At 40.4% G+C, this 16828-nt stretch overlaps 1 protein-coding gene and 1 long non-coding RNA gene across 5 annotated transcripts in view; one reads left to right on the plus strand and one right to left on the minus strand.

The window, feature by feature from the left end:
* The window catches only part of JPH1 (junctophilin 1), a 100241-nt gene that overhangs the window by 57155 nt on the left and 26258 nt on the right, over positions 1 to 16828 (plus strand). For 3 of the 4 annotated variants that reach the window (XM_067553594.1, XM_067553599.1, XM_067553596.1), the window contains exon 3: positions 4408 to 4526. In XM_067553594.1, coding sequence (XP_067409695.1) covers positions 4408 to 4526 — 119 coding nt within the window. Of the gene's footprint in view, positions 1 to 4407; positions 4527 to 5163; positions 6838 to 16828 lie in introns of those variants that run through there. The other variant, XM_067553597.1, reaches the window with a different exon arrangement.
* Positions 1034 to 9415, minus strand: LOC137156697 (uncharacterized). The gene is made up of 3 exons (XR_010920864.1): positions 9299 to 9415; positions 5144 to 5227; positions 1034 to 1458 (listed from the first exon to the last, which is right to left on the minus strand). It is a non-coding gene; the product is annotated as an uncharacterized lncRNA (long non-coding RNA).

Genomic DNA, 16828 nt, shown 5'->3' on the forward strand with positions numbered 1-16828 from the left:
AATTTTAGTTGTTCAAATATTACTATTATCTAACCTATCAAATTGACTTGCACATTTCAAGCATTGCTTTGACTAGATGTATTGGGTAAGAGAAGTTTGAACTAAAAAACTGATATGGGAACGTAAAGAATTGCAAAACTAATCTTAGGGGTGGAGTTGAGGATTATTAACTTTTTTCTAGGCATTTGGTACCTACCTAAGGGACATGAATGAGCGTTGAAAGGGAAAGGTTAAATTAAGAGTAATTCACAATCAATTTAGTGTGGAATTTCAGACTAGTCAATGAGGGACATTCAGTGTAAAAAGATAGTTTACAAAAAGCCTATTGCAGTCCTTTATCCACTTAAGATTTTAAACAGAGTGATATTGAAGAACTGTTGAAAAGACTTCAGCAATACTAAGATCTCTATAGATTTTAGTGTCTTCTTTGAATAATATGAATTCATAATGTCAGTGCATCCATTATTTAAACAAATGTTATACTGTTTCTTTCCCAGAGCTCTGAACATCCATATTAGTCCTATAAATTCTACCGATATGTCTCACAATGTGTTTTTTGTCTGCCTCTATTGTACACTCTAGTCTTTGACATCCACCCCAAAACTATCTCAGTTCATATGCCGTGTTGTTTTGCAATGTGTGTCCTATCTATTAACATTTGCTATTAGGATTTCATTCCACACTATTTTTATTCTGAGCAATGAGCCATGCTGGGATATATTTAAGTTCCATAGCCATGTGAAGAGAAAGGTGGCAAGTGAGCACGATGTCTTCATGTAATCCAACTGTAGTTTTTTCTTTAAAGTGAGCTTTGTTGTATTGATATTTTTGCTTACATCACATAGATCCATGGAATGCAGACTCTTTCAGTTATTATATCAGAAGTGTAATCAAATGAGAGACAGTGGTGAGTATCAAAGTATTCTGTTAAAAATTGAAGACACACTCAACAATATTTTTGAATACTGCATTTAGACATACTCCAAACTAGTAAAAATTGTAGTAAAATATTTATTGTATATTTCAGGGTGGATAAAACTCAGTTCTTTAGACAATGTTAAAAATCTGATTTTTTTAAATCAGATTATTTTGATTTAAATTAAATACAGGTTTATTTTTTTAAATAAGCCAGTTAAAATTTATTTATTTGAAATGGACATCCTATGTTAAAACCTAAGCTTACTATAATTTATTAATCATTTAAATGAAATACAGAAAAAAATTACGCAGTTCATGTTTGCTGTCAAGTTTGTCGAACTACTCAACAGGTGGAAATCACTAGCGAAGCACTTGGAACCAGAGCTTGTTGAAGTACAGAACCAGCTTTTGACAGCAGTAGTCTCTTCTGCAACTGCAGAGAGAATATTTCTTCATTTCTGTTTATTCAGCTAGCTCATTCAAAGTTAAGAAACCAATTTTGTGTTGAAAAAGCAGAAAAGCTGATTTTCCTCTTCCAATCTGTGAAAAAAACTAGATGTGAAAGATGAGATCTGCTTGTTCTGAAATCTTAAAGGACATGGTAACCAGAAACAATCAGTTCAATTCACTAACTAGAGATAATACTTCCTTTATTTAATAAATATTAATTTTAAATGAAAAAAATATTGATAAGATTTTTTCTTTTGTATCCTGTATATTTAAGGTACTTTTAAAAATACTATTGTTTTGTGCATTTTTAGTTTAATTGTATTTCCATCCAAATAAAGTTTGACACAAATTTTAAAAAATCTCATAAATAAGAAATGTATCATACACTATTTTCTTACATAATAAAACATTAAAAAATCATAATAAATACATTAAGCCATATAATTGCTTAAATAAATGTGAATAAATATAGTGTATCCAAAAAGAAGCACCAAATTTAACAAAAGCTATATTTAGCTGCAAATCAACATGTTTTAATGGTTACCAATCAATGAAAATCAACCTTTCTTTCAGAAAATAACTAAAGTAGAAATAGAATTAAAATCAGTTATTTAAATCAAAGGTTTCTTATTTAAATCATTATCAAAATAATCATTTTGATTTAAATCACCCATTTTGATAATGATTTAAATAAGAAACCTTTGATTTAAACTACTAAATAATAAATAAATAAAATCACTTTGATTTAAATCAATCTGCCCTAGTATATTTGCACATTACACAAATAATGCAGATTTATTGTTCACACAACTAAATCCCTGGCAATCTAAAATATATGCTCATTGCCATAGATCTATATTTATTTTACAAGAGGACTGTAATTCAGCTGCCACTGAAACAGCTTAATTTTATCCTCTTTAATGTTTGTACTTTAGGAAAGATTTTGGCCTCAGATGTTTTAAAGGACAGATTTCTGATAGTACAGGGCTCTTTAATCTAACAGACAAAGGCATAACAAGAACCAGCATTGGGAAACAGAGACTGTGAATAAAGTACACATTTTTACCAGTGAGAATAATTAACAATTGGAACAATTTACCTAGGGATGTGGTGGATATTCCATCACTTCAAGTCTTTAAATCAGAATTGGGTGCCTTTCTAAAGCATATACTCTAGCTCATCCAGAATACAGGAATTGCCAAGTGAAATTCTGTGAATGGTGTTACACAGGAGGTCAAAGTAGATGATCTAATAGTCCATCCTGGTTTTAAAATCTAATCTACTAGTTTCTATGAACTTCCATAGTAACGGTGGTAGTGTCTTTTTTTCCAGTCAGTTTTTATTTTTCATACCTTTTTCCATATTGGACACAAAATACCATATTTACTCATTTATCTAGCTTGTTTATATATTTATACTCTGAATTACATTTTTATAGTAAGTAATGTTTATCATGGGCACTGCTAAATTCTTCAATTACTGGGGTGGGAGAGAAGGGAAGGAGAGTGAAGGATTCTAAGAGCTTTCCGCATTCCCTCCTTCACATGGGCCAGCACAGTGAGGATTTCTGCATATGTCTACATTGCAGTTAGACACCCATGGTTGGCCGATGCCAGCTGACTCAGGCTCTTTCAGCGGTGCTGTTTAGTTGCAGTGTAGACTTTTGGGCTAAGCTCTGGAACCCTCCCACCTCGGAGAGTCCTAGAGCCCGGGCTCAAGTCTGAGCCCAGAACTCTGCAGTGCAATGAAACAGCCCTGCAGCATGAGCCTGAGTCTGCTGGCACGGGCCAGCCATGGGTTTTTAATTGCAGCATCCATAGACATACCCTCTGAGCTCCTTGTTTGCCCAAGGGCGCACAATACTTCAATGGTCATTGCGGACTGCAACACCAACCTTCACCCATGCTCATCAGGAGAGGGATTTGAACAGCTGTGCTGCCCCAACTTACGGTTGAGTCTGTAAAGGCACAAACTACCCCTGAATAATCAAAGAAATGTCTAAATAGACTGTTTAACTTGTGTATTAGATGCCTGCAACCCTGTTTGACTTCAGGATGTCGCCTTTGTTTGCCTACATGGTGATTGCACTAGCTGAATATAACTCATTATTTCGCAAAACACTTTGAGACATCTTAAATGTAGAAAGAGTTATATAAAACCAAATTACATTCTGTACAATTTTAGTCAGTATAATCTGGATGACTTCTCATGTTCTTGGAGGTGGATACTTTCCTAGTTCTAATCATTTTGGTTTGCAAAGCTGTTTGTGATTGCTGAAATGTTGGAGGAAGTTTTATCAGGTTCCTCTGACTGCATTGTAATGATTTTTCCTAAATCTCCTTTCCATTAGAGTACTTTTGTGCCTGCATAACCAGTTATGTCCTCTATGTCAAAGCCGGTTACATTTTTTTTTTAATTTTGCAAAATGAACATGGGTGCACTGCATAATGCTCTTTGGCGTCTGTTAAGAATAGTTTATATCAGATCCCTAAACTTTGCAACATTGAGGCTTAGATTGGCATCTATTTATACATTTGCATGATATTTCCCATCAAAAGTAAATGTACACAATCATCATACAGTATTTGCTTGTATTTCTATCTGTCTTGATAAATGAATACAAATTTGCTTGTTTGAGTTCACTGGCAAGAAAACCTTGCAACTGACCAGCTTTGTCTTTACATGATGCTACCTTTTAAGATTGGGCCACATTTCCTAGTGACTGTACTTCATTAAAACCAACTTTATACAAATTTCACTCAGCAGACTGAAGAAATATCCCAAAAAGTATCAAAGATATTTTCCATTCTCTTCCAACCTAGGCTGATTATAGCAGACCAATAATTGACCTAATATTATTTTTTGTAGACTTCATGAGTAATGATAACTTGTATGAAGATTCACTGTTAATCAACAGGCATAATATTCTGCTACGCTCATTGTTTCTTTTCCAGGGACAACAATACTTTGTTCTCGGGTGTATTAATGCAACTAGTGAAAAGGCACCTTGCATATAAACCCCTTTTCTGCTCTGTATAGAACTGCACATGCAAGAGCTAAAGCTGACACTGCAGATCAAGCTGCTCAATCTGCTCGCCAGGAAAGTGATATTGCAAGAGCCGTTGCCAGAGAACTTTCACCAAGTTTCTACCAACCAGGTAAAGTTTTATTTTTTGTTCTGGGGATGTTTTCCTTTTTCTTTTTTAAAGAAAAAGGTTCTTTGTTAAATTAAAAAGCTCATCCCATTTTGAATTTCATCGCTAACTCAGAAACAATAGCTTTCTGTAGGCAATGAGGAGCTCTTATTATTTGAGAGGATCTTGTTTTTATTGTGCTATCATTTGGTAACAAATGAGCACTTTCTGGAAAACTTTTTGCTGTCAGAGTGTCGGTGTCAAGCCTTAAGGGAGATGCTCACACAGGATACTCCTATAAAGTCTGAGTTAAAGTAAGTCTTACTCTGTCTTTAGAGAACATAATACAACTGAATTTTCAGAGTTATTTATATACTGTGTTTCAGGTTGAAAGTTGTGAATGTTTTGCTCAAATTTTTCACTCCTATCTGGTGTCATCCAGTTCTGAGTCTCCCAGCACGCTGCAGTGGATGTTTAAATATTTCCACTATATCATGGCCATTAACGACAGAGCACCATTTCTTATTACCATATATCATTAACATAATAAACAAGCAACTCTATAATATTTATATAGCCCTCTCAAAGAACCATTCAAAATAATACTGGGTTTATGCATGTTTAAGAGAAAACAAACTCACCATTTTTGTCTCCTTTACAGCAATTTCGCAGTTGTCCAAGTCTATTAGGTTTACAGCATCTCCATAGATTCCCATTAGATGTTACTGAAAGATAATGAAGCATGAGATATTCGCAGTCTCCATGACTGTTGTTAAGACACAGCCTTTCATTGCATCAAATTGTCTTGGAAAAAAAAGATATTGTGGGAAAATGTAATTTTATCCTCTTCTTGGCTAGAACTGTATGTGTGATAAGCAAACAATCTGTCAGCAAGGCATACATGACTGCACATGAGATATCAACAGTCCACTTTAAGAAAGAGAAACAGGGTGAAGACTAAAGTCTCCCATCTGAAATGCAGGCTTTCCCGTTAAACAACTGGATTATTGTGTCTTTCTCTTTTAGTCAGAACCTCTCTTATTCTCCTGAGGCCTAAGCACATTCAACTCTACATGAGTCTTAGGATCAGGCTCTTAAAGTCTTAGTCCTCAAACTCTTGCCTCCTACTCAGTATATACTTACGATGTGGGGTGCAATTTACAATTTAAAATAACATAATTTTAGCTCGCCCCCTATCACGATGCCTCTTACTTTCCAATTAAACAACTAGATGTATGTAGTTTCATATTTAAATATTATACTCATTTTACACACACACCAACAGGTTGTCAAAATCTTCTAGCTGTTGTTTATAAGGAAATGAAAAGAGAATAAAGCATTAAAAAAAACTTGATCTTATAAAAGTGAGATGTCGGTCTGAATCATGAATGTTGAAATACCATTAATGTTTTGAGATTTACCTCTTCCATAATTAGTTACCTAGTATTTGCATATTAGGAGTACAAGTATGATTGCAAAGGTAAATAAAGCAGTGTGGTGAACAAGAAGATACAGGGAGCCTCTTAGTCTATTCATGCTAGGACCATGCATAATCTGATTTCTAGCAATGCAGACAGCAAAGGGGTGTGGCTAGGCGCCAATGCGGAGATGGTTTTGTGAGGGTTAAATATTTACTTTTTGAAAAATGAAAACTGAGATTCTTCTTCAGGTGCTTGCCCATGTCAATTCCAAGTAGATGTGTGCGTGCTGTGGGCACAGTGGCTGGAAGGTTTTTCCCCTAGTGGTATCCGTAGGGTCGGTTCTGGAGCCCTCCTGCAGTCGTTCCTCCATGGCACCGTAGTTAGGGCCTTGACAACCTCCCCACCTTTTCAGTTCCTTCTTACCGCCCGTGGCGGTCACTGAAACATCAATCTTTTTTTGCTCTGCCAGCGTTTTCCTGGCAGTTGTGAAACTGTTACTTGTAAATAGTTAAAATAGTTTGTTAGTTTATAATTAGTATAGGTGGAGTAGTTAGGACCCCGCTTATCGGGGTCACCTTCCCTTCCCCAGGGTCAGGCCATGCCTTATTCCCCTGGCTTTAAACCATGCGGGACTTGCAAAAAGCTCATGCCCAGGAGCGATCCCCATACTACTTGTCTGAACTGTCTCGGAGTGACCCATCAGAGGGATCGCTGTAAGATCTACAGGCGATTCCACCCAAAGACAAAAAAGGAAAGAGAAGTCAGAGATTCAACTTAATGGAGGCAGCCCTCCGAGCATACTCAGTGCCAAGCTTGGCTGAGCCAACATATAGTACATCGGCTTTGATGCGGAGCGCACCAGTGTCCATAAGGGAGACGGCACCAAGGAAGGGACTCTGTCTAGAGACCCTTGACACAGGTGTGGATCATCAGCACCAAGGGACACCTCATGAATGCAGCACTGCTCACAATCCCCTGTACTGCGTAAGAAGCAGAAAAAAATGGACAGGGGGTGCTCACCGACATCCAAAACAACTGGACATAAGGGCTTGAGCAGAGTGCGACCTGCATCAGGCCACTCAAGTACTATAATCTCAGATGTGGTACTGTCAACTTTGGCCCTGGAGGGGTCCGTCGAGTCTGGTGCCTTTGGGTTCCCTGCCCAGGGAGAACCACAAAGAGGATTTATAGCTCCTCTCCATGCCAGAGACTTTCAAAGCAGCCAGGGAGCTGATAGAGAGCACCGGGCCCAGCACCAAATATGATGCTGAGCCCGACGTTGATCCAGGCACTGAGCTCGAGGAACCGGCACCGTGAGACATTCTGGGGGCAAATGTTCAAGAGCAATGCCTTTTCCCAGTCAAATCTTCACCTTCTTCATCCCCAGACAAAGCAGTAGCGAGTTCCTCAGTGGTGCCAATTGAGGACAACAGCAGGGTTCACCAGAAGCTCTTGAGGAGAGTGGTGCAGAAATTTGGGGCTCCAGATTGAGAAGGTCTCCGAGAACACAGACCCTATGGTGGACATTCTAGCCCCTGCAGGCCCATCTAGGGTAGCACTGCCATTAATAAAAACTGTCCATGACACAACGAAGTCACTATGGCAAACTCCAGGTTCTCTGCCTCCCACAGCAAAAAGGGTAGAGAGAAAATACTTTGTACCCACCAAAGATCACAAGTATCAGGATACTCATCCCCCCAAAGTCACTTGTGGTGGCAGTGGCTAATAAACATGAGAGGCAAGGTCAGTGGGGCCCCATGCCAAAGGCAAAAGATGCAAAAAAATTGGACTTTTTCGGTAGAAAGGTATATTCTACTGGGGGCTCCAACTCGGTATCGCGAACCAGCAAGTGATTTTGAGTAGGTACAATCTTAACTTGTTGGAGTCTATGTCAAAATTCTCAGAGTCTATACCATTGGACTCCAGGGAAGAGGTCACAGCACTAATAGAAGAGGGCAAAGTGGTTGCAAAGGCCTTGCTTAAGGTGTCACTGGATGTGGCAGATACCACAGCTTGCACCATGTCATCGGTGGTAGCGATGCGTCAGAGCTCATGATTACAAGCCTCAGGTCTCCCTCACAAGGTCCAGCGGATGATCCAAGACCTCCCCATTGAGGGTCCAGCGCTGTTCTCAGAACTGACGGACTCAAATTGCACAGCCTCAAGGACTTTTGGACTACTTTAAAGTCCTTAGATCTTCACACCCCAGGACCACAGAGGAGGCAGTTCAAACCTCAACCGCTACCTCCATTTTATCATCCCAGCCTAGGCAGAAGTATAATCGTAAACAGGGCAGGAACTACAGGAGAAGGCCCTCTCAGCTTTCAACCAGCCAACATCCTAGACTGGCGAGGGAATCCTCCAGTTCCAAACAGATTTTATGAGGGTGCACCAGAGGACAGCATACCAATTCAGGACTCAGATCCTTCATCCCTCTATTTTGTGGATTGGTTATCCCACTTGTACCATGCCTGAGCCCAGATCACATCAGATCACTGGGTGCTATGCATGGTGGAACTGGGATACTCCCTTCAATTCAGTTCCTTCCCTCCTTTCCACCCTTCCTGTCTCTCTTCAGGGACTCTTCTCACCAGCAATTTCTACTCCAGGAAGTGCAGGGGCTCCTAAAGGTAGGGTAGTAGAGGAGGTGCTCAGGAGGTAAGGGGGAAGGAGTTTTATTCCTGCTACTTCATAATCCCGAAAGCCAAAGGCAGTCTCAGATCCATCGTAGACCTGCGAAACCTCAACAGATTCATGAAGAAGCTGAGGTTCCTCATGGTCTCTTTGGCCTGCATTACTCCCTCCTTGGATCCGAGGGATTGGTATGCCACCCTCGACTTGAAGGATGCATACTTCCATGTGTTAGTCATTCCAAGACACAGAAGACTTCTCCAGTTCATAGTCAACCAGATCCACTACCATTTCATGGTATTTCTATTCAGCCTATCTGCAGTCCCTTGAGTGTTTACCAAATGCATGGCGGTCATTGCCGCATTCCCAAGGAAGTGAAAGGTGCAAGTCTATCCATACCTCGATGACTGTTGGTCAGGGCTCACACCAAGGTGCAGGTGGAAACAGAGATAAAGTTGATAAGATCAACCTTCGACAAGTTGGGTCTCTTGGTCAACATACAGAAGTCAACCCTCACTCCACTCAGAGGCTAGAGTTCATAGGGGCAGTGCTAGATTCAAACCAGGCCAGCGCTTTTCTTGTGACATCTTGTTTCTGGACTATATGCTCAGTTATAGAGGAATTAAAACGTTACCCCACCACCACATCCCAAAACTGCCTGAAGCTGCTGGGGCACTTAGCAGCATGCACACATGTCGTTCAGCATGCAAGACTATGAATCAGACCACTCCAGGTGTGACTAACCTCAGTGTATCATCCATACCGAGACCACATAGACAGGGTAGTCTAGTGTCCTCCCCGTGATAGAGACCCTATAGTGGTGGCTCAATCCAGAGTTGGTCTGCTCAGGAATCACCTTCTCCACACCTTGCCTCTCGCAGTCTCAGCAATGGGATGGGGAGCTCATCTAGGGAGGTTCAGGACCCAAGGCCTCTGGTTCCAAGCAGAGCTGTCACTTCACATCACCGTAAGAGAACTGAGGGGGTATGCTTAGCATGTCAGACCTTCCGAGCCCACCTGGAAGGCAAATGTTATCGATCATAGAGACAATACAACAGCGATGTTCTGTATAAACAGACAGGGTGGAGCATGATCCTCTCTCCTGTGCCAGGAAGCCTTCAGACTGCGGGACTTTTGCATAGCCCACTTGATACACCTTGAGACATCCTACCTTCCAGGATCTCAGAACAAGTTGGCAGACCACCTCAGCAGGTCTTTCTTCAACCACATGTGGTCTCTCCATCCAGATGTGGTGAATTACATCTTCCAACTTTGGGGAGTTCTCCATATAGGCTTGTTTGCGACGAAGAAGTGCATGCAGTTCTGCTCCTTCCAGAATCAGAGTCCGGCATCAATCCTGGACACATTCCTCATTCCATGGATAGGTCACCTCTTGTACACATTTCCGCCTATCCCACTCATTCACAAGGTCCTCAATAATTCTGGTAGCCCCAGCCTGGCTGCGCCAACACTGGTACACCACATTCCTCAACTGTCAGTGGAAACTCATGTCAGTCTGCCTCTGGGTCTGGACCTGATCACTAAGGACCACAGCTGCCTTCGTCACCCCAATCTCAAGTCTCTCCACCTCACAGCGTGGAGGTTCCATGGCTGAATCCTCTGGAACTACAATGCTCAGAACCAGTCAAAGAGGTCCTCGTTGGCAGCAGAAAACCTTCCACCGGGCCACTTAGTGGAAGAGATTCTTCATCTGGTCAATGCAGAATGGTACTCTGCCTACACTGTCATCAGTACCTTTCATCTTGGACTATCTGTTACATTTCAAGCAGCAAGGGTGTCAGTGTCATCAGTCAAAGTCTACCTGGCCACAATCTCGGTATTTCATCCCTGGGTTGCTGGCCGTTCAGTCTTCGCCAGCCCCATGGTGGGGCGTTTTCTTAAACATCTAGACAGACTATACCATCAAATCCATCAACTGATTCCCCAATGGGACCTCAGCCTCATGCTGTCAAGACTGTTGGGTCCTCCGTTTGAACCTCTACCAACATGCTGGCTTCTCTATCTATCCTGGAAAGGTAGCTTTTCTAGTGGCCATAACTTCGGCCAGGAGAGTCTTGGAACTCAGGGCCCTCACGTCTGAGCCTCCTTATGCCATTTTCTACAAAGATAAGCCTTTACCCAGCTTTCTTTCCAAAGGTGTTGTTATAGTTCCACACAAACAGGACGTAGTCCTCCCAGTTTTCTACCCAATGCCACACACTAACAGCCGAGAGCAGGGGCTGCATTCTCTGGATGTCAGATGGGCTATGGCTTTTTATATCAAAAGGATAAATCCTTTAGCAAAACAATGGTGCTCTTTGTAACAGTAGCAGACAGGATGAAAGGCCTTCCTGTATCACCACAAAGAATCTCTTCATGGATCACATCTTGTATCCAGACATATTATGACTTGGCAAGGATACCTGCCCCGGCGCCGACAGCTCACTCCACAAGGGCGCAGGTGTCCTCAGAGCATTCCTAGCTTAGATCCTGTTTCAAGACATTTGCAGAGCCACAATGTGATCGTCTATTCACACTTTCACTACGCACTGTGCTATTACACAGCAAGCTAGATATGATGCTGCGTTTGGTCACTGAATTCTGACCTTTCCTCCTATGCTTGGGAGTCACCTACTTGGAATCAACATGAGCAAGCACTCAAAGAAGAAAAAATGGTTACTAACCTTTCATAACTGCTGTTCTTTGAGATATGTTGCTTGTCCATTCCAAGACCCGCCCAGCCTACCCCTCTGTTGGACCCAGCTGGCAAAAAGGAACTGAAGAGACAGGGAGTCGGCAGGGCCCTATATATAGTGCCATGAAGGGTGACTTCAGGGGACTCCAGAGACAATCCTATGGATACCACTAAGGGAAAAACCTTCCAGTGACTGTGCATGCAGAGTGCACACATCTACTTGGAATGAGCAACACATCTCGAAGAACAAGAGTTATGAAAGGTTAGTAACTGTTTTTTCTCACATAATCATATGACTGGGGGAGAAACAATGCATATTTTAATGCAAAAGCTGGGGCACACATTCTGGTATTCCGTAATCAGAGATGGCTGTGTGATTGGGAGACTGATTCTGATCTCACACTAGTGAGACTCAGGAGTTGTTATTGAAGTCCATGCAGTTACACTTACAGAAAACTGATGTAATTGAGATCAGCCTCTGGCATAATGAGTCCAAAATGGTGAGTATTTTGCAGATGAAACCACTCATATCTAAACTAAATTGTGTGCCTCCATAGTGACATAGCAGAGTCTTGAGGAAACAACATTGCATCTTCTTTGTTTTGAATTTCAAGCTAATATTGCTCACTGAAGTTCTAAAAGCATAAGGAGTTCTCTGAGGTACAACCTATGAGTTAGATCCATGATTCTTAACCAGGGGTACACATATCCCTGGGGGTATGCAGCAGTCTTCCAAGGGGTATATCAACTCATCTAGATATTTGCCTAATTTTACAACAAGCTACATTAAAAAGCACTAGCAGAGTCAGTACAAACTAAAATTTCATACAGACAATTACTTGTTTATACTGTTCTATATACTATAAACTGAAATGTAAGTACAATATTTATATTCCAATTGATTTATTTTATAATTATATGGTAAAAATGAGAAAGTAAACAATTTTTCAGTAATAATGTGCTGTGACACTTATATTTTTATGTCTGATTTTGTAAGCAAGTAGTTTTTAAATGACGTGAAACTTGAGGGTACACAAGACAAATCAGACTCCTGAAAGGGGTACAGTAGTCTGGAAAGGTTGAGAGTCATTGAGTTAGATCAGTATCCTGGATCTGTTGTTGCTTAAGATTATCAGTGTTTCCCTCTGAAGAGTAGATTGCCATCTGTCTTTAATGAAACTGTTGTGATGCCTAGGATTTAAAAAAAAAAAAAAAAAGCCTTTACTATACTTTATTATAATTTGTAAACATCCTCTCTTCAGCCTTCCTATAGTCTATGAAGGGGAGTATCCCTTATCTTCTGGGTACAGTAAACCACAATGGAGGAGGGGAGGCAGGATTGTTTTGATGCTGCTCTGCTTGAATACTTCCCCAGGTTAGAATTTTAAGAGCCAGAATTTATCAAGCTCTCCATGTGCACAGTTCCACCCAGCCATCAACTCAGAAATCAACCCTTCACAAAACGGATGATTATGCCCATTGCACTAGAAGCACACTGAAGCAGTGAGATATGGGTTCAGGAGATAAGAGCACCCCACAGCAGTGGAAGATATAATTTCTCTACCATCCCCAAACTGTTCATTTTGTTCTTGTTTAAAATTTCTTACACACAGTTGATCTTAATTTTGACTTAAAGATGATCGGTCTGTGTACTAAGGTTGCAGTAATTGGCCGTGTAACCCTGTGTAAGTAGATAGATGAACCTGAGATGCCCACGGGTTGGCTTGTATATTTACAGATCTCAACTCCAGTATACAGCTCTAAAACTCATTGTGGTGGAGATTATTTTCTTTGGCATTTCTGGTTTATGCTCATATTTCCTCTAAATTGGTCTGACTGCTGTGGAGCCTACATGGCCTTGTAGAGATTGTGAGGGCTCAACAGCCACTCTTATTTTATATATAACTATTCTATTTAATTTACTCAATAGTCTCTACTTTTGGACTAGTAAATATTAATCCTCAGTAGTAATCAAAAAGTCCAGGTTTAGTTCAGGGCATATTAACTAAGCAATGCCCCTCCACCCAAATCCAGATATATGTAGGAGGTAAAACTTGTTTCTTGGCTTATAATTTTAAATTTTATAAATGCATTCAAATGCAGTGGGGCAGATTCTTCTCCCTTCTTCATGGTGACCTGTGGCCCAATAGGCAGTGGAGCCAGTACAACTATGCAAATCCATTAGCTCAACCTCATGATGGAATGGGGGGCCCACAGAGAAATCTCTGGTAGGGTTTGTGATGATTTGGGGAATCTGTCTGTACAAATTATGAATTCTGGTTCATATTATGAAGTTGTTACTGTGAAACACCTTAATGACAGGTTGACTGATGAGGTTGGGAAAAGCTACTTCCTCCAACTTGTCTGCAGGAAGAAGGAAGTGGAACAAGTGGAAAATTCTTAAACAGAACAAAGGGACAGAGGTAACAAAGCAGGAGTTTAAAGAGGACTCATAAGGGGAAGGCTTTTGAGAGAGACCTGGGAAGTTTGGGCAAGAGATGGGAAGAGCGAGGCATGCTTTCAAAGCAGAAGGACCAGATTTAGCTGAACCAACCAAGCTCAGAGAACACAAGCTGATCTAGGGAGAGAGGATCCATGGTTCAGAAGTCAAGACATGAGCTTCAAAAGAAGGATCCTGGACAACCCAGAGAATGTTCTGGAGTGGTGAGGAAACTGAGGCAGGGAAACGTGTGTAAGGTTTATTATTTTGTATATTGAGTTGTGTGTGTTTCTCATTCTATTAAGTAAAGAGTAATGGTATGTTAGAATCCTAAAATGTGTGTGTTATACCTAGCATGTGCCTTTGAAGAGTTAACTTGTGAACCCACAACATCCACACAACTGGAGTTTTGAGAGAGGGTTTAGGTAAGCTACAGGGAAATCTGCATTGGTCTCATGGACTGAGCAGTTGGACCATGAGGTCTCAGCTCTCAGGAGGGGTGCTAGACAAAGAATTTGCACTTCAAGAATTTGCCTACCCCAAGCCAGAGGAGTGCCTGGATTTCGTTCACACTCAAATCTTAAAGAATATGGTGATTCATTGTGTGAATCCCCTTACAGCAGTCTCGGAGTGCCCAAGTTCATCTAGATCTTTGACAGAGTTATGCAATGAATGTTAAGGGGGGGCGGCGGCGACGAAATGTCTCTAGGTTAACAGAACCATGAGCAATAAACAGCTTGGCTTTTTCAAAAACAAGACATACTAGACAAACTCTACTGAAATTTTCAAATATGACCTTATGAATGACTTATTTAAAACCATGTTTTGCTAAAACAAGACATGACAGATACAGCATTATCTTGCCTACCAATTTTGTAATTCTCTTTTTTTTTAAAAAATCAAATTGTAGATATGAGCATTGGTACAAACTCTGTCATTTTACCTTTACCTTTTTTTTTTGTCCTCAGAGAGGTCAGGGAGGAGGCATCTAATGAGATGACAGAGGAATTAGTGGTAGATCCTTGCTTGTATCTCCATTAAATATAGAAGAGACACACAATATATTTAAATTAACAGGTGATAGTAAAATGAGATGATGCAAGCACAGGTGATGACAGAGAAAACAAAGGAGTTAGTAAAGTTACAAATATAGACTGGAAATAATTGTTGAGCGTCAGAAATCAGTGTTACCACTCATGAGTAACTGCTCACCAGTGCAAGTAAGGGATTCACAATCTGGTTCTAAATAATATGTATCTGAGACAAATCCAAGCTCACACATCGGGTTCAAATAATCAACCTAAATGTTTAAAATGGAAGGAAGAAACTTGACCACCAGTAATAATGTCAAAGAAACATAGGAGTGACAGGAGTCAGCATATTAGATATGAGACATGATCGTATTCTCATTGAAGTCAGACTCTCCTGGGAGCAGAATCAGACCCATGCACTTGAAATGCGATACGGGAGCAAAAGAGCTAATGCTATTTTAGGATGTATACACAGAGGCAGAACGTCATGGAGATGGAAGGTATTAGTCCCTTCTCCACGTGACTGGTGACACTGAACCTGGAATACTAAGGTTAGTTGTGGGTACCTCAAAGCTAGAAAAATGTGGACAAGCAGGAAGGTATTCAAAGAAATGTTACAAAAATTATAGTGTCATTCTACTGTGACAACTGACTGTAGAAACAGCTGTTCATGCCACATATCTGCTCCCTGTGTATATTCAGTCACATCTGCTTACTTTAGTGACAAATACACATTTACTTCTTTTCACTACTGTCAGTCCTGGAGAATCAGCACACCATTGAAAGCATGCATTAGATTTTCTGTTTGATACAAACCATTTTTTAAACACAATACCAGTATGCTGCTATAGTTAAATGTTGGGTAAAAGTTTCCAGTGTATTTATTCAGAGTCTTACAAAATATGATCAAGGGTTACTCTTCAAAGCAATTGTAAAATGAATACAGTAAATGACCACAGTTTCCAATAACTGCACTGTGGCCCCAAGAAGCCCGAATTAAATTAAATATTTTAAAGGATGGCTATTATATTTGCAAAGCCTAAAACTTTATTTATCTTGTCAGTTGTCCTATATCAACAGGTTTGCCTATGGGATAGCAGATTGAAGGCTCAGGGAATAAATGAGCTTTTAAAAATCAGTGGCATTCATGTAGATTACAATTTAAGTAAATTATTCGGTCAGGAAAAATTAAAGCCGTTCTGCCCCAGCAGCCATATCTCATTGAAGTATGATCTTGCCAAATATAAACAAAGTACAGTCAGTCCTGTTTAGTAAAAGGATACTTAGAAAAACAAAGTGCCTGCAGGAAGCAATGTTGATGATTCAATAAATTGCATTCTTTCGTCTGGGACAATGAACTAATGTCCCAGCGTGGGGTTACAGAGCAATGTGTTATTCACAGTGCCATCTTTCATATGAGATGCAAATCCAGGTACAGGATTTCCAATGGAGCCCAATAGATGTTTAGGGGCCTACTGTTGCATTGGGCCCTAATTTATAGTGCAGATATTCACATTTATGAGTTCAAAATGTGCTGTTTACACAAACATTCCTCCTGCTCTAGTCATTTGTTAGAATAGTCATAGAGGGTATATCTACACTCCAATTGAAAACCCCTGGCTGGCCCGTGCCAGTTGACTTGGGCTAAAGGGTTGTTTAATTGCAGTATAGACTGGGGCCTGGGCTCTAGGAACCTGCGAAGTAGGAGGATCCGCGAGCCTGAACATTAATACTGCAGTTAAGCAGCCCCTTAGCCCGAAGCTTGTGAGCTCGCATGGGCCAGCAGCAGATGTCTTACTGCAGGGTAGACATACCCAGAAAGAACACAGAAGGGGCACAACCACTGTTGTTACTTAAGTGTTTATTGATAGCCGTTTGAGAGATTCACTCTTGTACTATTTACACCCTTTCAGATCAAGTCCCTTAAAATATATTTGCCCATCTTGTAAATATGTTTTGGGAAACTTTTTGAAAATGTTACTTTTAAGGTTTATTTTGAATAATGAGAAATTAAGGTCTTGTTTTTTTTACTACTAATTTGAAAACAACTAAGGATATTGTATAGAAAAATCCTGCCTGAATACTGTATTCAGTTAAGTGAATGATAG

The sequence above is a fragment of the Emydura macquarii genome, unplaced genomic scaffold (genome assembly GCF_026122565.2).
Source record: "Emydura macquarii macquarii isolate MOO-44397 ecotype Brisbane River unplaced genomic scaffold, CSIRO-AGI_Emac_v2 contig_1477, whole genome shotgun sequence".
NCBI classification, from domain to species: Eukaryota; Metazoa; Chordata; order Testudines; family Chelidae; genus Emydura; species Emydura macquarii.